The 25,390-nt window shown below is 39.9% G+C and overlaps 1 protein-coding gene across 1 annotated transcript in view; it reads right to left on the reverse strand.

The window, feature by feature from the left end:
• Positions 1-360: 360 nt before the first annotated feature.
• Nlrp2 (NLR family pyrin domain containing 2) overlaps positions 361-25,390 on the reverse strand; it is a 39,205-nt gene continuing 14,175 nt past the window's right edge. Inside the window, exons 5-11 of the mRNA NM_001426910.1 lie at positions 23,853-24,023; positions 21,841-22,005; positions 18,797-18,967; positions 13,621-13,791; positions 12,233-12,403; positions 2,351-2,521; positions 361-713 (exon numbers count right to left, since the gene is read on the reverse strand). Of these exons, the coding sequence (NP_001413839.1) occupies positions 575-713; positions 2,351-2,521; positions 12,233-12,403; positions 13,621-13,791; positions 18,797-18,967; positions 21,841-22,005; positions 23,853-24,023 (1,159 nt within the window). The 3' untranslated portion in view covers positions 361-574. The remainder of the gene's footprint in view (positions 714-2,350; positions 2,522-12,232; positions 12,404-13,620; positions 13,792-18,796; positions 18,968-21,840; positions 22,006-23,852; positions 24,024-25,390) is intronic.

A 25,390-nucleotide genomic window follows, 5' to 3' on the forward strand; every position in this document is an offset into this window, starting at 1 on the left:
ATGATAATAAGGATGCTGAGAGACACTCAGACCAGATTGGTCACAGCTGCCTGGCAGAGGCTCTCCAATCTGTACAACTGCCTGCAATTGTGCAGCTTGCCCCAGGTTGTCAGTTTTCTTAAGCCATTACCCTTGCTGGGATGGGCTTTGATGACAAGGCTGCATTTGAGTCATTGCTGCTTCTGAAGGAAAGCCTAACAAAAATCTCTGGTTTACCAAGTTGGATTTTCATGGTATCCATACTTTGGTCTGTAATTGGTGCCCAATCTGGGAATGTGTAGTTAGTATCCGCTCAGGAATAGTGTTGCATGTTACCCTAAGATTTTCTTTCAGTTTTGTGGGAATCCATTAGTAAAACAGTTCATGAATGCTTTCACTTTTATTTCTCAACATACCAGTGATACAAATGTTTCCCACTTACCATTGCTTAGTGATACATGTGAGTTTTATACATAGACTTGAGTGGAATGAAGGATAACAGCATTTAGCCGAGATACCAATAGATCAGAGAGGGTGCCCAGTGAGCCTTCACCCACATCTTCAAGGCCCCTTACTCTTTTGGAGGGTAATGGCCTCAAAAAATGAAATGAGGGAAAGAATGACTCTTTTTCTTAGGATCCACTTGGTCACTGGTAATGCTCAATTGTGGATGGCTCTCCTTCATTTCTTGGATCAGCTTCTGGATACTGGGGTTAGCTTCATCAAATTTCAACCTAGGTTGCAACCAGAGGAGAAAAATGGTTTCTTGATGTTTTGAGCAAACTTAAAGTTCCCACATGCCTTGAAAGTTATCACTTTAATATTACACTGCAAGGTAGAATTGGAGAGTGATATTTTAAATCTTACTTTGTTATATGCATGTGTGTCCATGCATATATTGGTGAAATACACTCCTGCACCTGAATATATAGAAGCTAGAGATTGTCACGGGGGCATCTCTCAACTGATTCTTTACCAAAATGCCCCTCCCCACCTTTTTTTATATTAGTGTTTTGCATGTATGTATGTATGTACACCACATTCATGCCTCATGCCTGGTTCCTGTGGGAGTTCAGAGGAGGGCACTGAATCCCTGGAGCTGGAGTTACAGATGGATGTGAGCCACTTTACAGGTGCTGAAGACAAACCTGGGCCCTCTGCAAAAGCAACAAGTGCTTTTAACCTCCGAGCCATCTGCTTATTCCCAACCATCTTAGTTTTTGAAAAAGGCAGGGTCTCTCACTGACACCCAGGAACTTATCATTTTGATTAAACTGACTAGCCAGTAAGCTGTCAGAATCTTTCCGACTCCTTCTCTAAGTAGTGGAGTTATAGACCTGTATGGCCATGCCTATGTGGGTACTAATGATTCAAACTAAGGTCATGTTAGCACGGCAAGAATTTTACTAACTTCCCAGCCCCAGTATATTGGGTCTCATCTTCGAACTCATTATATAGCTATTGATGGTCTTGGATTTCTGATCTTCCCCACCTCCACCTTTTTTTAAAAATTATTTATTCACTTAATATCCCAATATCAGCCCCACCTCTCCTGGTCCCTGCTCAAAAAACTCCTCCCCGTAACCCCTCTCCTCCTCTGAGAATAGGGAGGCCTGGATATCCTCGTCTCCTGGCACATCAAGTCGCTCAGGACTAGGCTATCCTCTCTCATTGAGCCCAGACAATGTGGATTACAAACTCATACCTTCATTCATTTATGTGTGCTCTAAGGTTCTCATGTACTAGTAGTAGGTACTTCATTAAGTCGTCTATCTTCCCCAGCCACATTTTTATTTGTGATATTTTGAGATAGTATCTCATGCTATAATCAAGGAATGCCTGAGGCTCACCATGTAAGCCCATGTATGGCATTCTTATCTTAACTTCCCAAGGTCCAGAGAACAGGCCTGAGCTATCACACCAGGCTCCCAAATTTCTGAGGCACCATGTTAGACTTGAAGTTTGTTTTCCCTAATAGACAAGTGTCTAACAATTGTGGCTTCTTGGTCTGCCATGCATTTACTCTATGACTCTGTTTACCCACAAGTGCAGCAGAAGGGGTAAGAAGAAGGTTAATATTGTTTGGCAACCACTAGATGTGTTAATACATATCTTTAATCCCAGCATTCAATAGGAAGAGGCAGGCAGATTTCTGAGGTTAGTTTGGTCTACAAAGTGAGTTCCAGGGCTATATAGAGAAGCCCTCTTGAAAAATTAAAATATTATTTGCTGACTGAATGCCCATGGATGAAGCTGATTGCCAGTGAGTGATGTCAATAGTGAACCATTCTGGAGCATTGCATGTCGTCACTACCATCACCAAAACCTTCATGTACGAAACACTATGAAATAGGAAATAGTAGGATCGTACCTGAGTGTTTGGAGGGGACAAATTTGGAGTTTCAAGGATTCACAGAATATCTTTACTGCATCAGTTCCCATGACGTTCTGAGACAGGTCTAGAGTGTTCAGGCTCTTGTTGCTTCTGAGAATCTCAGAGAAGTCTTTGCAGTTCGTTGGAATGATGGAGCATCCACACAGCCTTGCAGACCAAACACAAAACTTAACTCAGTAAGTCTTATCCAGTACTAGATCCTGTATACTCTAATACTCCCCTTCTAGGTAAGTTGTGGTTGCTTGTAAAATAGGGGCATGAGAGTTATGGGGGTTACCAACAAGTTTCTGCTTGGATTTGAATTGTTACAAAGGAGGCAATGTGGTACTGTAAACAGGGTTGAAAGTTTTCTAACAGGGAACTGGATGTCATTTCACTAGATGGTTATACTGTCAAACTGAGAAATATTTGTTTATAACTACAATCTGTGTTGTTTTCAAGTTTAGTCAGAGAAACGTCTTTTTACAGTTAAGTATTGTTAATGAAGACTCTTATAACTGGTTACAATGCTAAGAATAAATGATAAAGTGCACAACCATAGAAGGTCATCTTCATCAACCTCTCTCCTTTCAAGGCTCAGGAAAACATCTTATAAGAGGGGATAGATAGACTAAGAGCTGATGTGAAACACTATTATATGGGTATGGCATGACTGATGTACACATGAACTCACAGCAAATGTAGTTACTTGCATGAGTCCTGTACAAATCAAGCCAGGCAAAATTTCAGCATAGATGAGAGAGGGGCTCTAGAGGCACTACTCCTTACCGACGAGCTATTGTCAGTTGACCGAGGGAGAGTCACTTTGGAGATGAAGACATGGTAGGTTGTCAATGTTTCCACACCTATGTGTATATGATCAGTATTCACTGGACTAAGTGGACTGATTGATACTAATAATAACAATAATAAAAGAACATGAAATTGGGAGGAAGATGTACTAGGCAGTCCCAGGAAAGACTTGGGGGTAGTGAAGGGATGGATTAAAACACATGGTGTACATTTATGAGAATCTTATAGCTTAAGAAGTAGATAATTAATTCAACCAATGCCATGGGTATCATCCTGTATGAAAGGCATATCATTACTCAACTAAGGGCTCAACAATGAGCAAGAGAAGTTTCTTCCCTCAGGGAAAACAAAAAACAGTGTACTGTGTAGTATATGGCATGTACAAGTAAAGAATATAAAAGGAAAGGAGTATCTGGGGGTGCCAGATATAGGGCTGAGAGAATGAAGAGAAGAATGGTAGATCTCTCCAGATAAGGAAAGAGCTCACACAAAGGCCTGATATTGGCTTACAGGTATTGTGTGTAATAATATCAAGCTGAGCAGGCTACACATATGTGATGCATACAATCACAGCATCCATATAAGACTGGGCATGGTGGCGTATGCCAGTGGTCTCTGCATTTGGGAGGACCAGGAGTCAAAAGTCACCTTCTGCTACATAGAGAATTTGAAACTAGCTTGGGATACAAGGAAAAAAGTTGATAACATTATGGGTAGTTGTGGTGAGATGAATTGGTCAATAAAGGTTAAGCCTGATGACCTCAACTTTATCCTTGGGACTCATGTGGTTGAAGGAGAGAACACACTCATGTTTTGGAATGCTCTAACTCTCCTTTCTCCACTAAATAACTAAATATAGTAAAAATTTAAATAAATTTGAGAAGAAAACCCACAGGCAAAACAAAGAGGTCAGAATACAGGCCTGTGTGAGGTCAACACATGCACCTAGATGTTGCTATGTTTGAATAGTTACAGGTGCAAATTCTATATAACTGGAAGATTACAAGATTTCAGAATAGACTGGGCTTTGAAAGAAGAATGGATAGAAGATAACAAAATGAGGAAATAATCTGCTTAGAAGGACAGCTTATATTGAATTTTTTGGTAGGGGAGAAAGATCCATTCCATTTTGAACAAAGATGTCAATTAACTCTAGGGAAACAGGAAAATTAATATGTTCAAAACAGGATAAAGTCTTTCATCTGGGATTGCCAAGTGTGCAGGAGGCAGAGAGGAGAGGCTGCTGAAGTGATCAAGGAAGGTGCACATACAAGGACATGTATACAGGGTCACATATGTGGAATACCAAGCTCATCTCCTGACGTGGCTAAGTTTAGTCCATGCTGTTGAGTGAAATCCATGTGGCAAGCATTGAACTCATGGCTTGGCAGGTGTTTGAGTAATAATATACAGTTTTTATCATGACAGTTATGTTTGCAGCAGATATACCTCATCCTGTTTCCTAGAAGGTACAAATGAGATGCTACACAGAGATATTAGGGCTGACTGATGTTGTGTAGCAATTTCTTTCAAGATAAAACATCCTGTCTTGAAGAAAAGCTCATTAAGACACAGGATGTTAAACATAAGTGAAACAATGGGATACTTGAGGCAGTGGTTCTCAATTTCTGGGTTGAGTCCCATTGGAGGGAGTCAAATGATGCTTTTTCAGGTTTTGCCTAAAACCACTGGAAAATACAGATAATTACATCATGATTTATAGCAATAGGAAAATTACTACTATGCAGTAGCAATGAAAATAATTTTATGGTTGGGGGTCACCACATGAGTTACTAAAGGTCCAGAACATCAGGAAGATTGAGAACAACCTCTCTAAGCGGGGGAGGGGGGCTGAATAATTTTATTCCAAATGGAAGTTCCTTTTCTTTCTTTTTTGGTATTGTCTAGCTTTCTTATTTATTCATAGGTAATACAAACTTTTCTTGCAAACTGTGACATGGTACGATGTCATCCTTAAATGGAATGAAGAACACATCTTTTTCTGGATTTTGGACATTTGAAATATCCAGAAGGCATGTAGTAAAGATATTTTTTCCATAGGATGCTATGGGTTTTTTTTCATTAGATATATTTCTTTACTTACATTTCAAATGTTATTCCCTTTCCTGGTTTCCTGTCCATAAGCTCCCATCATCTCCCCCTCCCCCATACGAGTATTCCTCCCATCCATTCCCCTTACTGATCCCCTCATATTCACCTGCACTGGGGGTCCAACCTTGGCAGGACCAAGGGCTTCCCCGAAGGGAAGTTTCTTAAACTCAGAAGTAAAGCCCCAATAGCTTTAGTAACTTCCCAAAACTGATAGATACATTACCCTCACTATGTATATATAAGCAGTAAGGACTTCTAGAGAAACCTTTAGACTAGCTGAGCTGCCTGAAAGAGACATTCTCCAATATGTTGTTTCACCTACAAGTTCGCAGTGTGCTTTAGGTTTTCAGTTTTCTTGAGCCATTTCCCATTCTGGGGTGGGCTTTTGGTGGCGTGACTATCTTTGAGTCATTTCTTCTTCTGTAAACAACACCCCCCCCAAAAAGAACAACCCCACGCCCATCTTACTATGTAGCCAAGTCTGGCAGTGAACCCTCAATCCTCCTACCTCATCCTCCTGAGTGATGGGGTTTCACCATTACTCCCAGTTTAAAATTTCTTGTCACCCTATTCCCTAAAGATACTGGTATCTGGATTGTACTCCAGGGATTTTGTTTTGATTATCCAGTGGCATTTCCTGTGTGCTGAAATTTTAAAAGCTACAAGCATTTCTATTACAAAATAGAAAAATAGATACCAAACACTGCAAATATACCATACTAATATATGTTACAAACACAAGATAACACATTTTATTTTAAAATATTTAATTGACAAGCTAGATTACATAGTAATACCTACCTGTAAACCTAGCTTGCAGTAAACTGGACTAGAAGGTTGAAAATTTTAGGGTACCCAGAACTATGTAGTAAAACCTGCTTCAAAATATTTGATGAAGTTTATATGCAGGGTATACAACATGATAATTTGATGCCTCTTGTGCATCAATGACCACAAAGAAATAATTTGGTTATCACTATACTTTGTTAGAGCTCCCAAATTTATTGTTTTATACTATTATATAGAATTGTATATATTATAATATAATATTAAAATTTCTCAATATTTACTTTTCCACCCTCAGTCCTTGGAAGTCTTACTCTCTGCTTCTGTAATCTGGTTTTTTAAGTTATTCTGGCATTCATTGAAGATCTATTGATACTAGTTCAAGTAACAACCAAAGTACCACCAACAGATTTGGTAGGTTAAGGAAAGTGTGATAAATATTTACAATTGAGTATTACTCAGCCATAAGAAGATGAGGAACCCTGGCATTTATGACAATGTGAGTGAACAAGGAGGACATTTGTTGAATGACAATCATATGACTGCACTTCTTCTTTTGTTTAAACTGCAAAGCTCTATTTCCCTTTAATCATAGGAATTAAAACAATATTTATCACCATATAATTTGATATTACTTCCGATAAGTACAATATTTATTAAACATGTCTTCAGTTTTGTTAAATAGTGTGCAACAAATTACAATATTCTGCAGCCACAAATTATATGCAGAGTAAGAAGAAACTATTAATCCGATAGTGTAATCTTTCATTTATATCTCTACCAAGAAGAACTAGCAAATCAGATCTTACATATAATGTCTCACTAAACTTTATGCATGGAAACTGACAGACACTGGTTGTGCTGTTTGATACAAAATGGCTGAACTTCACCTTCAGAAGACTAAACCCAACATCTATTTTTTTTTTCGGAGGTGGGGACCGAACCCAGGGCCTTGCGCTTGCTAGGCAAGCGCTCTACCACTGAGCTAAATCCCCAACTAAACCCAACATCTAAACATGCCAATATAAACATCAAAACAAAATATATTCTAACAAACCACGGGAAACGATCTGGAATCAGCAAGGATTACACACATTATTTTATAAACCAGCACACAAAGTTTTAAAACAGTTCTGAAAATGAAGTTAGCTGTCTTGAGTCAAGGGAATAAAAATAAAAGTCAGTATTGACCATTTACAATCTCTGACCTTGTGAAAACGGTAAGAATCTGTTGTAGCGCAGCTACATACAGTACAATTCAGGCAGATTTTTTTTTTATTAACTTGAGTATTTCTTATATATATTTCCAGTGTTATTCCCTTTCCCGGTTTCCAGGAAAACATCCCCCTCCCCCTCCCCTTCTTTATGGGTATTCCCCTCCCCATCCTCCCCCTCTTGCCGCCCTCCCCCCAACAATCTAGTTCACTGAGGGTTCAGTCTTAGCAGGACCCAGGGCTTCCCCTTCCACTGGTGCTCTTACTAGGATATTCATTGCTACCTATGAGGTCAGAGTCCAGGGTCAGTCCATGTATAGTCTTTAGGTAGTGGCTTAGTCCCTGGAAGCTCTGGTTTCTTGGCATTGTTGTACATATGGGGTCTCGAGCACATTCAAGCTCTTCCAGTTCTTTCTCTGATTCCTTCAACGGGGGTCCTATTCTTAATTCAGTGGTTTGCTGCTGGCATACGCCTCTGTGTTTGCTGTATTCTGGCTGTGTCTCTCGGGAGAGATCTGCATCCGGCTCCTGTTGGCCTGCACTTCTTTGCTTCATCCATCTTGTCTAATTGGATGGCTGTATATGCATGGGCCACATGTGGGGCAGGCTCTGAATGGGTGTTCCTTCTGTGTCTGTTTTAATCTTTGCCTCTTTATTCCCTGCCAAGGGTATTCTTGTTCCCCTTTTAAAGACGGAGTGAAGCATTCACATTTTGCTCATCCGTCTTGAGTTTCATTTGTTCTAGGCATCTAGGGTAATTCAAGCATTGGGGCTAATAGCCACTTATCAATGAGTGCATACCATGTGTGTTTTTCTGTGATTGGGTAACCTCACTCAGGATGATATTTTCCAGTTCCGACCATTTGCCTACGAATTTCATAAAGTCATTGTTTTTGATAGCTGAGTAATATTCCATTGTGTAGATGTACCACATTTTCAGTATCCATTCCTCTGTTGAAGGGCATCTGGGTTCTTTCCAGCTTCTGGCTATTATAAATAAGGCTGCGATGAACATAGTGGAGCACGTGTCTTTTTTATATGTTGGGGCATCTTTTGGGTATATGCCCAAGAGAGGTATAGCTGGATCCTCAGGCAGTTCAATGTCCAATTTTCTAAGGAACCTCCAGACTGATTTCCAGAATGGTTGTACCAGTCTACAATCCCACCAACAATGGAGGAGTGTTCCTCTTTCTCCGCATCCTCGCCAGCATTTGCTGTCACCTGAGCTTTTGATCTTAGCCATTCTCACTGGTGTGAGGTGAAATCTCAGGGTTGTTTTGATTTGCATTTCCCTTATGACTAAAGATGTTGAACATTTCTTTAGGTGTTTCTGAGCCATTCGGCATTCCTCAGCTGTGAATTCTTTGTTTATCTCTGAACCCCATTTTTTAATAGGGTTATTTGTCTCCCTGTGGTCTAACTTCTTGAGTTCTTTGTATATTTTGGATATAAGGCCTCTATCTGTTGTAGGATTGGTAAAGATCTTTTCCCAATCTGTTGGTTGCCGTTTTGTCCTAACAACAGAGTCCTTTGCCTTACGAAGCTTTGCAGTTTTATGAGATCCCATTTGTCGATTCTTGATCTTAGAGCATAAGCCATTGGTGTTTTGTTCAGGAAATTTTTTCCAGTGCCCATGTGTTCCAGATGCTTCCGTAGTTTTTCTTCTATTAGTTTGAGTGTATCTGGTTTGATGTGGAGGTCCTTGATCCACTTGGACTTAAGCTTTGTACAGGGTGATAAGCATGGATCGATCTGCATTCTTCTACATGTTGACCTCCAGTTGAACCAGCACCATTTGCTGAAAATGCTATCTTTTTTTCATTTGATGGTTTTTGGCTCCTTTGTCAAAAATCAAGTGACCATAGGTGTGTGGGTCTTCAATCTGTTCCCTTGGTCTATCTGTCTGTCTCTGTACCAATACCATGCAGTTTTTATCACTATTGCTTTGTAATACTGCTTGAGTTCAGGGATAGTGATTCCCCCTGAAGTCCTTTTATTGTTGAGGATAGTTTTAGCTATCCTGGGTTTTTTGTTATTCCAGATGTTCTGTCTAACTCTTTGAAGAATTGGATTGGTATTTTGATGGGGATTGCATTGAATCTGTAGATCACTTTTGGTAAAATGGCCATTTTTACTATATTAATCCTGCCAATCCATGAGCATGGGAGATCTTTCCATCTTCTGAGGTCTTCTTCAATTTCTTTCTTCAGAGTCTTGAAGTTCTTGTTGTACAAATCTTTTACTTGCTTGGTTAAAGTCACACCGAGGTACTTTATATTATTTGGATCTATTATGAAGGGTGTCGTTTCCCTAATTTCTTTCTCGGCTTGTTTCTCTTTTGTATAGAGGAAGGCTACTGATTTATTTGAGTTAATTTTATACCCAGCCACTTTGCTGAAGTTGTTTATCAGCTTTAGTAGTTCTCTGGTGGAACTTTTGGGATCACTTAAATATACTATCATATCATCTGCAAACAGTGATATTTTGACTTCTTCTTTTCCGATCTGTATTCCCTTGACCTCCTTTTGTTGTCTGATTGCTCTGGCTAGAACTTCAAGAACTATATTGAATAAGTAGGGAGAGAGTGGGCAGCCTTGTCTAGTCCCTGATTTTAGTGGGATTGCTTCAAGTTTCTCTCCATTTAGTTTAATGTTAGCAACTGGTTTGCTGTATATGGCTTTTACTATGTTCAGGTATGGGCCTTGAATTCCTATTCTTTCCAGGACTTTTATCATGAAGGGGTGTTGAATTTTGTCAAATGCTTTCTCAGCATCTAATGTAATGATCATGTGGTTTTGTTCTTTCATTTGTTTACATAATGGATCACGTTGATGGTTTTCCGTATATTAAACCATCCCTGCATGCCTGGGATGAAGCCTACTTGGTCATGGTGGATGATTGTTTTGATGTGCTCTTCGATTCGGTTTGCCAGAATTTTATTGAGTATTTTTGCGTCGATATTCATAAGGGAAATTGGTGTGAAGTTCTCTTTCTTTGTTGGGTCTTTGTGTGGTTTAGGTATAAGAGTAATTGTGGCTTCATAGAAGGAATTCGGTAGTGCTCCATCTGTTTCAATTTTGTGGAACAGTTTGGATAATATTGGTACGAGGTCTTCTATGAAGGTCTGATAGAATTCTGCACTAAACCTGTCTGGACCTGGGCTCTTTTTGGTTGGGAGACCTTTAATGACTGCTTCTATTTCCTTAGGAGTTATGGGGTTGTTTATCTGGTTTATCTGTTCCTGATTTAACTTCGGTACCTGGTATCTGTCTAGGAAATTGTCCATTTCCTGCAGATTTTCAAGTTTTGTTGAATATAGGCTTTTATAGTAAGATCTGATGATTTTTTGAATTTCCTCTGAATCTGTAGTTATGTCTCCCTTTTCCTCTTGGGCCAGGGATGTGGGCAGGGGTCAGCAGTGTTGGTGGTCTCTTCCGCTCTGCAGCCTCAGGAGTGCCCACCTGACCAGGCGGTGAGGTCTCTCTCTCACGGGGTTTAGGAGCAGAGAGCTGCTGTGGGCCGGGATCCGCTGGTGTGGGACTTCCGGTAAACACAGGAAGTGCCCGGTCCTAGAGGAATTTTGCCTCTGTGTGTCATGAGTTCACCAGGCAGTTTTCTTGCAGCAGAAAAGTTGGTCTTACCTGTGGTCCCGAGCCTCAAGTTTGCTCATGGGGTGCTGCCTAAGACCTCTCCGCGGCGGCAGCAACTGGGAAGATCTGCGCCGCTCTTTCCGGGATGACTGCACTTCTATTCAGAGTATTATCCATCATGAGTCTTGCACAATTGAGGGCTGTCATTAAGAGTATTTGATTGATGCTCCTAACTTGTCTGGGATTTGTAGGACAGAATCAAGTAGACTCCATTGACCTTACTGAAGCTATAGGTACAATATCCAACTCTCATCTCTATAATTCTTGGAAGTTGGGCAGCAGTGGGTGCTTCTGCTTGGCCTGATGAATCTCATATTGAAATTTTTTTCAGAGGAGGTATTTGTATATCCTGTTTCTGTAACTGTATTATGTGTTCATATGTGAATGTACATATGTGCCACTGTGTTGGTACTGTTTTCAACATTTTTCATCTCATATTTTAAAATGTTTCTCTATGAAGCTGGGATTTGTAATTTGACTTGAAATTACTCTTTGAGTCCCAGAGATGCCCCAGTCCCTGCTTTCCCAGTGCTGACATTGTAGGCATATACTATCACACTTGATTTTTTATACTTTATGTTGATGCTGGAATATGACCCTCAGTCTAACTGACTGCACAGCAAGCAATCATATCCACTAGCTAACCTTTTTTAAAAGAACAACTTTAGGGGTTGGGGATTTAGCTCAGTGGTAGAGCGCTTGACTAGAAAGTGCAAGGCCCTGGGTTTGGTCCTCAGCTCCGAAAGAAAGAAAGAAAGAAAGAAAGAAAGAAAGAAAGAAAGGGAGAAAGAAAGAAAGGAAGAAGCAAAGAAACAAAGAAAGAACGAACAATTTTATATACATGGTTGTGTAGCCAATGAGGTAAAAGAAGGGAGTGGATTCTCTGGAGCTGGTGGTTACAGCCAATTTGGAGCCACTTGATGCGAACTTGGGAACAAAATTAATATTCTTTGTGAGCAACAAAGAGACCTTAACTTTTGAGCATTATCTCTATAGCCCCCTGCCTGGTGATTTAAAAGAAGATTCAACTTGGTACTAGAGAGGTAGATCAATGGGTAAGCCCTTGCAGTCAAGCCTGCCAGCCTGGGTTTGAACTTTAGATCTCATGTGTTGGGAAGAGAGAATCAATTCCTTCATGTTGTCCTACTGACCTCTATGTACCAGCTGAAGATGCAAATACTAGAAAAATATGATACAATACTCAACTGACTTGACTCAAGATCTCCCTACTGCTCCTGAAGGCATTTGCTACACTTGAAAGCTTCTTTGAGGTACAGATTGCAGTTCAAAAAGGTACAACTCACCACAAACTTTTCAAGTTACTCCTGGGGCTCTTCAAAGCCTCACACAAAAACTTTGCACCTGTGGTTCCAATGCGATTTAGCCCCAGATCCAAGTGCTTCAGGCTTGGTGCTTGTCCGAGCATCTTTGAGAGATAGTGGCAACCATTGCTGGTGATGTTACAGGACCACAGACTGGAAAATCACATGCAGAGGGATGAAAACCAGAAACAAATAAACACCTTAGTCCATTTTGGGATGATGCACCCAAACGACAACCTTCAACCTCAACCCATTGGTATTAGTCAAACCTTAAACACATCTACAAATAATATTACATGGCATCAACAGTATATATATATATATTGCATATATATATATATATATATATATATATATATGCAATAACGATTTGTGGGAAGAGGCCATAAATTTGAATGCAAATGGGGAAGGATATATGGTAAAGTTTGGAGGGAAGAAATGGAAGGGAAAATATTGTAATTACATTTTAATCTCAAAAAATTATGCTAAAATTAAAATGGATCCTACAGATTCCACATAAAAACCGGGGTCATATCGAGCTTACTGATCCCACCTCTATCCAACCATGTATACTTTTTGTTGCATAGTGCTAAAAACAAACTTGAAGAAGATGTTAGGCTGGCATAGCACTTGGGAGTCTGAAATAGGAGAATTGATTTGAATATAAAGCCAGCCTGGGCAAGGAGATTCTGTCTTACAGAAAAGACAGGAAGAATGTAAGATGGAGAGGAGTGCTGTGAAATAGTGTCTTCTGGACAGGACATGAATGCAGCACACATGAAGTCACAGTAACCTTGGTTATCTCCAGAAGACCAAGTCAGACAAAAATACTATAATATGGGGGAGGGTTTCCGAGGACCTTCTCCTCTCACTACTAAAAACTATTAATAGTCAATGGCTGCTGGAGGAGGTAGGGTCGCTATTCTTTGGGAGGTGCCTACTGGTAGGTTGTGCTTCCCTCAAATGGATGATCCCACACCTGAATTTGTGTTAGCAGTACTAGTTGGACTCAATGGTTCATACTTTACGAAAATTTAAAAGAAGTAAAAGAAGTCCAGGAATGGTGGCACATCCTTATAATCCACATACTTGGTAGGAGAAGGAGAATTCAAAGTCTTGTATACAGTGAATTCTAGGCCAGCCTGGGATACATAAGACACCACCCTTGACCAAAACCAAAACCAAAACCAAAAAGGAAGTCAGATCTGAAAACCAGATCTTCCTCCCAATTCCCTATAGAATATTAACACCACAAATTCTATAATGGTGGAAATAACTGAAGCTAGGGCTTTACTTAAGCTACATGGAACCATTACCACCCAGCGCCCCACCCCCCACAGCTCCAATGTCTGCAGGCAGAGAAGACTTACACCAGGGTCTGTAGTTTGCATTTGGGGAAGCTTAAGCTTTCACATAGTTTTTTCACTCCATTATCTCCAAGTTCATTCTTGGCCAGGCTAAGGTGTGTTAGAGTCTGGCTGACCATCAGAACAGAAGAGAGGTCCTTGCAACAGACTTCAGTGAGATGACAGTTCTCCAACCTGTGGATGCGTCACACAACTGAACTAAGAAGGACTGGCTTACCAATAATAAGTCTAGGAAGGGGAGAGGCTTACAGGGACCCACTCAATTCAACTGTTGTCTATGAATAGACTTTAGGAGAAGGGAAATTACTATCCTTAATTGTGTCTCTGCTGAGCCCATCAGGCTTTGACACATAGCTATAAACCCACAGTCTTTTTTTTTTTTTTTATTAACTTGAGTATTTCTTATATACATTTCGAGTGTTATTCCCTTTCCCGGTTTCCGGGCAAACATCCCCCTCCCCCCTCCCCTTCCTTATGGGTGTTCCCCTCCCAACCCTCCCCCCATTGCCGCCCTCCCCCCATAGACTAGTTCACTGTGGGTTCAGTCTTAGCAGGACCCAGGGCTTCCCCTTCCACTGGTGCTCTTACTAGGATATTCATTGCTACCTATGGGGTCAGAGTCCAGGGTCAGTCCATGTATAGTCTTTAGGTAGTGGCTTAGTCCCTGGAAGCTCTGGTTGCTTGGCATTGTTGTACTTTTGGGGTCTCGAGCCCCTTCAAGCTCTTCCAGTTCTTTCTCTGATTCCTTCAATAGGGGACCTATTCTCAGTTCAGTGGTTTGCTGCTGGCATTCGCCTCTATATTTGCTGTATTCTGGCTGTGTCTCTCAGGAGCGATCTACATCCGGCTCCTGTCGGTCTGCACTTCTTTGCTTCATCCATCTTGTCTAATTGGGTGGCTGTATATGTATGGGCCACATGTGGGGCAGGCTCTGAATGGGTGTTCCTTCAGTCTCTGTTTTAATCTTTGCCTCTCCCTTCCCTGCCAAGGGTATTCTTTTTCCTCATTTAAAGAAGGAGTGAAGCATTCACATTTTGATCATCCGTCTTGAGTTTCCTTTGTTCTAGGGATCTAGGGTAATTCAAGCATTTGGGCTAATAGCCACTTATCAATGAGTGCATACCATGTATGTCTTTCTGTGATTGGGTTAGCTCACTCAGGATGATATTTTCCAGTTCCAACCATTTGCCTACGAATTTCATAAACTCGTTGTTTTTGATAGCTGAGTAATATTCCATTGTGTAGATGTACCACATTTTCTGTATCCATTCCTCTGTTGAAGGGCATCTGGGTTCTTTCCAGCTTCTGGCTATTATAAATAAGGCTGCGATGAACATAGTGGAGCACGTGTCTCTTTTATATGTTGAGGCATCTTTTGGGTATATGCCCAAGAGAGGTATAGCTGGATCATCAGGCAGTTCAATGTCCAATTTTCTGAGGAACCTCCAGACTGATTTCCAGAATGGTTTTACCAGTCTGCAATCCCACCAACAATGGAGGAGTGTTCCTCTTTCTCCACATCCTCGCCAGCATCTGCTGTCACCTGAGTTTTTGATCTTAGCCAATCGCACTGGTGTGAGGTGAAATCTCAGGGTTGTTTTGATTTGCATTTCCCTTATGACTAAAGATGTTGAACATTTCTTTAGGTGTTTCTCAGCCATTCGGCATTCCTCAGCTGTGAATTCTTTGTTTAGCTCTGAACCCCATTTTTTAATAGGGTTATTTGTTTCCCTGCGGTCTAACTTCTTGAGTTCTTTGTATATTTTGGAAATAAGGCCTCTATCTGTTGTAGGATTGGTAAAGATCTTTTCCCAATCTGTTGGTTGCCGTTTTGTCCTAACCACAGTGTCCTTTGCCTTACAGAAGCTTTGCAGTTTTATGAGATCCCATTTGTCGATTCTTGATCTTAGAGCATAAGCCATTGGTGTTTTGTTCAGGAAATTTTTTCCAGTGCCCATGTGTTCCAGATGCTTCCCTAGTTTTTCTTCTATTAGTTTGAGTGTGTCTGGTTTGATGTGGAGGTCCTTGATCCACTTGGACTTAAGCTTTGTACAGGGTGATAAGCATGGATCGATCTGCATTCTTCTACATGTTGCCCTCCAGTTGAACCAGCACCATTTGCTGAAAATACTATCTTTTTTCCATTGGATGGTTTTGGCTCCTTTGTCAAAAATCAAGTGACCATAGGTGTGTGGGTTCATTTCTGGGTCTTCAATTCTATTCCATTGGTCTATCTGTCTGTCTCTGTACCAATACCATGCAGTTTTTATCACTATTGCTCTGTAATACTGCTTGAGTTCAGGGATAGTGATTCCCCCTGAAGTCCTTTTATTGTTGAGGATAGCTTTAGCTATCCTGGGTTTTTTGTTATTCCAGATGAATTTGCAAATTGTTCTGTCTAACTCTTTGAAGAATTGGATTGGTATTTTGATGGGGATTGCATTGAATCTGTAGATTGCTTTTGGTAAAATGGCCATTTTTACCATATTAATCCTGCCAATCCATGAGCATGGGAGATCTTTCCATCTTCTGAGGTCTTCTTCAATTTCTTTCCTCAGTGTCTTGAAGTTCTTATTGTACAGATCTTTTACTTGCTTGGTTAAAGTCACACCGAGGTACTTTATATTATTTGGGTCTATTATGAAGGGTGTCGTTTCCCTAATTTCTTTCTCGGCTTGTTTCTCTTTTGTATAGAGGAAGGCAACTGATTTATTTGAGTTAATTTTATACCCAGCCACTTTGCTGAAGTTGTTTATCAGCTTTAGTAGTTCTCTGGTGGAACTTTTGGGATCACTTAAATATACTATCATGTCATCTGCAAATAGTGATATTTTGACCTCTTCTTTTCCGATCTGTATCCCTTTGATCTCCTTTTGTTGTCTGATTGCTCTGGCTAGAACTTCAAGAACTATATTGAATAAGTAGGGAGAGAGTGGGCAGCCTTGTCTAGTCCCTGATTTTAGTGGGATTGCTTCAAGTTTCTCTCCATTTAGTTTAATGTTAGCAACTGGTTTGCTGTATATGGCTTTTACTATGTTTAGGTATGGGCCTTGAATTCCTATTCTTTCCAGGACTTTTATCATGAAGGGGTGTTGAATTTTGTCAAATGCTTTCTCAGCATCTAATGAAATGATCATGTGGTTCTGTTCTTTCAGTTTGTTTATATAATGGATCACGTTGATGGTTTTCCGTATATTAAACCATCCCTGCATGCCTGGGATGAAGCCTACTTGATCATGGTGGATGATTGTTTTGATGTGCTCTTGAATTCGGTTTGCCAGAATTTTATTGAGTATTTTTGCGTCGATATTCATAAGGGAAATTGGTCTGAAGTTCTCTTTCTTTGTTGTGTCTTTGTGTGGTTTAGGTATAAGAGTAATTGTGGCTTCGTAGAAGGAATTCGGTAGGGCTCCATCTGTTTCAATTTTGTGGAATAGTTTGGATAATATTGGTATGAGGTCTTCTATGAAGGTTTGATAGAATTCTGCACTAAACCCGTCTGGACCTGGGCTCTTTTTGGTTGGGAGACCTTTAATGACTGCTTCTATTTCCTTAGGAGTTATGGGTAAACCCACAGTCTTACACATGGCCCTGGTTATCTTGGTGCATCATAAAATAAGATGAATAGGAAAAAATGAGAGAGATTTGTAGAGGGGAGACTGGAAGGTGGGGGCGAGAATGCCAGTATGCATGGTAAACATGTATAAAACTTAAAAATTCCCACCTAAAACAAAGACCTCAAACCAAGCCAAACCAACTAAATAAACAAATCATATATCAAGACAGGAGAGGGCATTTCCAGCTGTCTCCAGAAGATAAACTCAAGTTCTTGTGATTTCCATTACATAGTCATGATCACATGAGGGATTTAGACTTAGGAAAGCAACCTAAGACGACTTCCTAAGGCTAAGCCAGCTAAAATCCAGCATGGATGAGGGAGGGCCTTGTGCTGAGGAGCTTTTGGCAGGTGATGGTTTCTGGGGTATGAAGAGTCAAGTTTTCTTCAGGGATATGTCTCCTGAGAGGTGACCCATGCTCCAATAGACTGCCTTTTATTTGTTTTAGATAAAGTATCATATATTTCATTGACTTACTGCCCTTTGGTATTAAGTACAATTTGATCATTGCATTTAATAAGATATTCAATAAATGTTACACATTATATTTAATTTAAACAAAAATTATGGTATGTTAACAACTACCTTCAATTTAACAAGGCTATATTTCTAGAGTATCCTGAGATGAAAATGGAAAACATGACTATACCTATGCCAAAAGATGTTCATAATTGAATTTTAACATTAAAGTGAGGCATTAGTACATTTGCAGTAGATTGTCTTACCCCACATACGGAAAGTAGACTCAGTGGGTTTAAGCAAAGAGCATGTGAAGTTGGGATGGACTGGTGAAGATATGATGGAGGGAATTCACAGGAGAGAAAAATGGGTGATGAGATTTACCAAGTGACACACACATATGCATGCATGAAGTTCTCAACAAAAAGAGGGAGAAGAACAAAATGAGTGATGTACAGTCAAAAACTCAGAAGCTGGTGTCTACAGGCATGGGTGGGCTAATAGTGTTGGGAACAAAGAAAATTATTCCAAGTACTACTATTTCATTTTCAGTATCTGTTTTTCTAGTTTAGTTTAGTAAACTAAATTCAAGTTCCTAGGGGAACTGGGGACTTCCCAATAACTGAATGGCTTCTATTATAAGGAAACAGTTGTCTGAATCCAGACAGCTCAAGGACAACTTCTCCATTTTGCTGGCAGGGTCAAACTAAGTTCATGTTCCCAAGCCCAGGAACTTATTCCTAACTTGATCAGTAAAAACTCCCTTGCTCAACCCATATCTCAAAATATGATTGGAAAATGCTACAGTCCACTCCACTTCCCCTTCACTTTGTGCTCTTATCCTTTAAATATACTGTGCATTTTCTCCTCAGGGTCACAGTCTAGTTTCTGATTTTGTTCCATGACCCTGATGGATTAGTAGTGTCTTGATTACAATAAATTTTTGTCATCTGTATTGACTAGTGGAGTTTTGCTGGATTTATTTTGGATTTAAGTGGATCCCACAATATGGGTTGCCTGGTATGTGTGGAGTCAATCATGTTTCTCCTGTCTATAGCTTAGTGTCTGAAGTGATGTCTTATAGGAAGAGAAGAGATACTTACGATACCCTCTGCAGTATGCACTTTGATTGCTTCCAAGTATTACATAGAAGCCTCACACCCTTGTCCAAGAGATTATTGTCTGTGAGATCCAGACTTATCAGGGATTGATTGGCTTTCAGGGCTGGGAAGAAGTCATCCCATTTCTGAGCAGTGGTAGAACAAGATCCCAGGCTGTGGAAGAAATGAGAACAAGTATGTTATGAACGGTTCAGAGAATGATGTAGGTAGAATAGCTGTTCTTGCTATTGTGAATGAGTTTAGTTAAGTATATAGCAGGCCAAAGTAAGAGAACTAATTGAAAGAGATAGTAGAACATCAAATCAGGCTTACAAAAAGCTAGTAGAAACTAACTGTCATCAATTGAAGGTATCAGATTGTTTCAGATCAAGCTTGTTCTCCTTGGATGAACTTCCTACAAACTTTTGAGTTTTCTTTCCTATTATAGGAATGAATGGCTTACTTCCTAGCTGTTTAAAGGCACAATGTTTATACTCTTTGGCCATTCTGTATTCTCCTTCCCGTGGTGAGTACAAAAACATGGTCTAAATTGCCTAACTTCAGCAAGTTTCATTCTCTTTCATGTAATTTTTTTGATCATGCATGCTTTTAATACTAGTACTTGGGAGGTGGAGGCAGGCAGATCTTTGGAGGGGACAGGCTAGTATGGTCTACACAGTATGTTCCAGGCCAGTCAGAACTACACAGTGATATCCTATCTCAAATTAATTTTCACTCTTTTAATATTTTATACAGATACATAATATATCTTTTCCCACCCACCCAATAATATATCTTATTCACATCTTCTACAACTAATTCATACTGTCAACTCAACAGATTTCCATCCCAAATTCATGTTCCCTTTTAGCCCCATCTGTAGCTGAAGAGATATCAGCCATCAAGGCCAGATTGGTGAGGGGAGAATCACTTTTTCTTTGGTGTTGTGACCACTGGTAGGTTGCCCATGCCTCAAGGATAGTCCCATACCCATGTGCATATATGTATTGCAAATTGTACTGCCATGAATGTATGAATATATATATATTCATATATATATATATATATAGTTTAAAGACAGGGTTTATCTATGTATCCATGACTGACTTCAAGTATTATGTATACAAGGCTAGCCCTTGAACTCAAGAGATCTACCTGCTTCTGCCTCCCAAGTTCTTGGATCAAAGGTATGCACCACCAAACCCAGCTTCATATATTATCTGTGAGACTGGGTCTCACTATGTGGATCTCAAAGTTTCAGTCCTCTTGTTTCAGTCTCCCCAGTCCCATGATTGTAGGCAAGTGAGGGGTTTTTATTATCTCCAATTTTATGTTGGAAGTAATTATATCTTAACATTGAATGTTTTAAGTTGAAAACACACACTGAATGATATGTAGACATTCCCACAGCTAAAATGTACTACAGACAATGAAGAGCCTTTCTCTTAGAGTCACACTGTAGCCATGTAACCAAGTTGAATCAAGGTGTCAGCATATTATGTGGACTGCCAATTGTTTCCAAAAATAATAAACATTGAACTTACATGACTTTCCTTTCATTTTGGACATTATCTTATTTATTTAAAGTGAAAATTGAGTCTCAAATATTCAACTCATACACTTTCACTCCAAGATAATTCTCTCAGAAAAAGGAAAAAAGGCCATTTTCCATGGATAGTATTCACAATAGTTACAACTTATCTCATGACTTGTTTTACCTCATGTCCTAGTCCTTATGGATTGTATGATAATCCCCTCTCTTTATTGACAAGAGGACCTAGACAAATTGGTGAATATTACATATTGGGGAATACAGAGCATGGTTTGTGGCCTAACACTGTGTCCCTCCTACTGCTGCTGGTTCAAATGTGGTCATATTTGGATCCATGGACCACAGGATGGGGTTGGTGATATAAGCAGTAGAGAACATACTAACAGCTAATATCCCAGTCAAAAGTGATGCCAGTGGAGGGTTTAACTGATACTCTGGAGCACCTTTGCTGGGAAGTAGGGGTCTTCAAGCTTATGTTGAATGACAACTCAAGAAGAATATAACTACAACAACCACAAGAAAATGCCCAATAGGGCTATTACTTAAACTCTAGGAGCTTCTTGGTCACAGGGTTGTCATATATAGTTGTTTATGTTGTTCAGAACTCAGAGAAGGTGAAGACTGAATTATTTTTCTATCTTTTAGTCTATATGCTCTGAAGGTTGGTGTTCTCTCTCTCTCTCTCTCTCTCTCTCTCTCTCTCTCTCTCTCTCTCTCTCTCTCTGCATAAGCAATCTTATTAGGGAGACAGAAATGAAGCCCAGAGGCTGCTGGAGGAGGGGAGTGGAGATATCTAGAAAGTCCCAGAGACCTGGTATGTGAGAGGCTCCCTGGATTCAGTGGTGGTGATCTTAGATGAAATGCCCAACAGTAGGGAGAGGGAACCTGAAGAGATCACCTCCAGTAGTTAGATGGGGTCCCCTGGTGGAGAGATGGAAACGTCAAACCACCTTCAAAATTTTTGACCCAGAATTGTTCCTGTCTAAAAGATATTCTGGGACAAAAATGGAGCAGAGAAAAGGAATGGCCAACTGGTGACTGGCCCAACTTGAGACCCATCCCGCAGGTAGGAACCAAACTCTGATACTCTTACTAATGCTATATTGTGCTTGCAAACAGGAGCCTAGCATGGTTGTCCTCTGAGAGGCTCTACCAGGAATGAATGAGGTTGGAGACTCATAAGGAAGAGTTAGGGGAAGGATTGAAGTCCTCTGCTTTGTCTGGCCTCAGTGAGGGAGGACGTGCCAAATCCTGTAGAGACTTGATGCCCAGGGAAGGAGCAGGCATCTGGCGGGGGGGCGGGTAGCACCCTCTCAGAGGTGAAGGGGACAAGGGATGGAGTAAAGAACTCTGGGAGGGGGGATAACATTTGGGATGTAAATAAAGAAAATAATCAATTAAAATAAGAAATCTTTACCTCTAATTTAGATTTGCTATATAGAAAGACCTGAGATAGTTTTATATGACCAGACTTTTAGGGAATGAAGAGACAGACCTGAGAAACTTCAGGTTGCATGCTGGATTTTTCACAACCTTACACAGTGAGTGAAGCATGCTATCCAGTTTACCACCTTGCAAAGTCAGATGTGAGATGGTTTCATAACCACAAAAAATGAGGCATAATTTCTCATACGCATCATCTGGGGAAATATTTTTGAGGCTGAGGGAAAGAACACAAAAGAGGAGATATTGAGTGCTGTTGAGATGGCTCAGTAAATAGACATACTTGGCACCAAACCTGTAAACTTCAGTTTGATCTCAGGGACCCACGAAGTCAAACAAAAGAACCAGTTCTGGCCAACTGTCCTCTGGCTTCCACTCACACAAATATATACCTCACATTCTTCTCCACAAAATTATAAATAAATATAATAAAAATTTCTAAAAAGATGATTTTGACTTTTATACCTCTACTGCACAATAAACAGAAGCAAAGGAATGTACTTGCTTACATTTTGGCTCCCCCAAATTAAACTACCCCATTCTTCAAGGCATTGTTGACAGACTTGTATTTAGGCTATACAACATGGTTTTGTTATAGGTACACCTCGTCAGATAATTGACAAAACCAAGATAATTAACACATCTATCATCTCACACAGCTACCATTTTCCACTTCATAGTTACAACCCTACACTCCTGAAATGTTCAAGAAACATGTTGATTTGGGCTGAGATACTCCTTTTTTGGTGCAACCATATGATAATCTCTATATAAAACAGATTCTAAAAAGATTTATTTTTAACTATGTTGCAGTGTATTTATCTATGTGTGGGTATGAGTAGGTGTGTGGGTATATGCTTGTGTGAGTACAGCTGCCTTCAGATTCCAAAAGAATGTATCAGGTTCTCTGGACATAGAGTTACAAGAAAATGGATAAAGATTGTATTGTGTCAAATAAGCCATTTTTGTGTGTGTGAGAGATTACAGATGATCTATGCTCTCACGTTGTGTATGGTGGCATAGGTCTGTAATCTGACCATATGGGAGACAGGTAGAGTGTCAGAAGTCTGGAACCATCTTGCTCTACAAATGAGCTATTGGAAAACCAGGCCTACATAGACCACCATCTCAAAAGACCACCTAAACCAACTCTGCCAAACCACCCTCAACTCTTCTCAGCCAATATGGAGCATATTTTGATATTATAATAACATTACAGCACATGCTATTTTCAGATCTTATCTCAACTCAAGCTTTGTTTCTATTGTCTAACATCTCTCGTTAGAAACTATTTGACATCCTTGTGATTTATATCTTCCTAGATTTCAATCTTCTAGGCACACAATCTACAGATTAACTTCAAGTAAGAGTGAAATGTTCCCCATACTCTGCCCTCATGCATTTCAGTTACAGACTTAACCTTTCTCTTGCACACAATTCATTTTATTCCAATTTCATTAACTTACATACATGTTTTTGGTAATGGGCATATAACTTTGCCCAGTTGACTTTCTATGCTCATGCCTCAAGCACAAGCTCTCTATCTTTCTACATCAGTGGCTTTCAGCCTGTCATGATTCTGTGTCCCCTGAGGACACTAGATGATACTTGGCTACCTGTAGACACTGAGGTTTCTTAAGACTGAAGGCAGAAAGTGCTGTTGATATCTGGCATGTGGAGGTGAGGGAGGGACCGTACTCACCATTCTATAATATATAGACCAACTTTCTTCCCTCCCACAAATACATCACTCAAGTTCCCACATAGGTTGGGGACTCTGTTCTATTTAGAGCCAAATGGTTGCCATAGCAGGATTCAAACTGCCTGGGGATCTTGATTTTTCTTATGGTATTTGTGGACATCAAAACTGTATTCTGCATTATACCGTTACTACATGATTCTTCTCTAGATAAACTTAAATGGCAGGGCTACCTAATTTCCCTGTGTCTTGGATATCTGGTTTGAGTCTTGGATATGAGTTTGAGGATTTTTCCAGTACTCTATAATTGTGAACACTTTGGTTGTATGATAGGGGTTCTCCTCCAGAGATCAACTCCAACTTACACCACTTTCTGGAGATGGCAGGGAGCAGAGGACAGCTTTTCACAAAGAATCTCCAGTGAGGAGCTGTTGAGGAAGCTTTCGTGGATTTCTAGAAAGGCCAGTTTCTCATTTGAATGAAATGTGTCACAAAAGTCTGTCCAGAGAGTTAGCATGCATTTTTTGTCCTGGAACCTACAAAAACAAAGAGACTAATTTTATTTCTACATGTATTCATGTGTGCTTGCATGCTCCTATGAATCTTCCAGCACCTTCCACCTTTTGCTTGAGGCAGAATGTCTCATTGGTTTGCAACTGTATCAAGGAGGCAAGGCCAGCAGGCACTTAAGCTTCCACCTTTTATCTTTTTATCACTGAGGTTACAGGCATTCACAACCTTGTATTTTTGTGTGGGTTCTGAGGATCTAAACTCGGGTCTTTGCACTTGCCTCACTATAAATGATTTAAGGACTGAACTTTAAGGATTGGCCCATCTTCAAAGTTTCTACAAAAACCTTTGAAATTTGTCTTTTATATTTGCATCCAAATGGATGGTTGCTATGACTTTTTCCTGTGTACTTTGTCCTTCCTGGTCCATCTCCACTCACCTGTTTGCTTCTTTTTGATCCCCTTATGTTTTCATGTACCATATATTCTATTACCTGCAGTTCTTTTCTCTTAAGGGATCTCCTTGGTCTAATTTGTTTCTGTATTGCTGCAATTAAATACCATGACCAAAAGCAACATGTGGAGTTAAGGTTTTATTTTGCCTTTTTCTTCCTGATCACAGTTCATGACTGATGAACTGAAGTACAGGCCATGGAGGAATACTGATTATGGCTTGCTCAATCTGTTTTCTAATATGCCCCCTCCAGAAATACTAGCCTAACAATGGAACCACCAACAGTGGTTCATCAATATCAACCAAAAATGTCCCACAGACTTGCTTACAAGCCAATCTCTCAATTGATGTTTTCTTCTCTCAGATGACTCTAGTTTTATGTTCGCTTCACAAAAAATTAATCACTACAGTTTTGTGTAGTTTCAGAACTTTATCTTCCTCATGTATATATACACATACATAAAAACATTAAAATCTAGAATCAGTTTGAAAGAGAACATGGTATTTATCTGGATCTGCCTTCTTTGATTAATAATTTCTAAATTTATTCATGTTCCTGGAACTGTTATGATTTCATTTTCTTTACAGAACAATAACATTTAGTCATTTGCAGCAACACAGAGGATATTTTATAAAGTGAAGTAAGTTAAACCAGAAGGGCAATTACTTAACATTCTCTCATATACAGCAATTTAAAAAAGACAAATTGAATACTGAAATAGTGCTTCAGGTTAAGAAAGGTACAAGGTTAAGGCATGTTAGGGCAGAATGTATGAATTTGAAAATTTATGATTTATGTGTGTGAGGTTTTGCCTGCATGAATGTCTGTGTACATGCATATACCCTGAAACTGGACATATAGACAGTTGTAAATTACTATGAAGGCTCTGGGCATTGAACCCAGTTCCTCTGGCTGAGCATCAGGTGCTCTTATTTCTGA

Source organism: Rattus norvegicus, chromosome 1, assembly GCF_036323735.1.
Source record: "Rattus norvegicus strain BN/NHsdMcwi chromosome 1, GRCr8, whole genome shotgun sequence".
Lineage (NCBI taxonomy): Eukaryota > Metazoa > Chordata > Mammalia > Rodentia > Muridae > Rattus > Rattus norvegicus.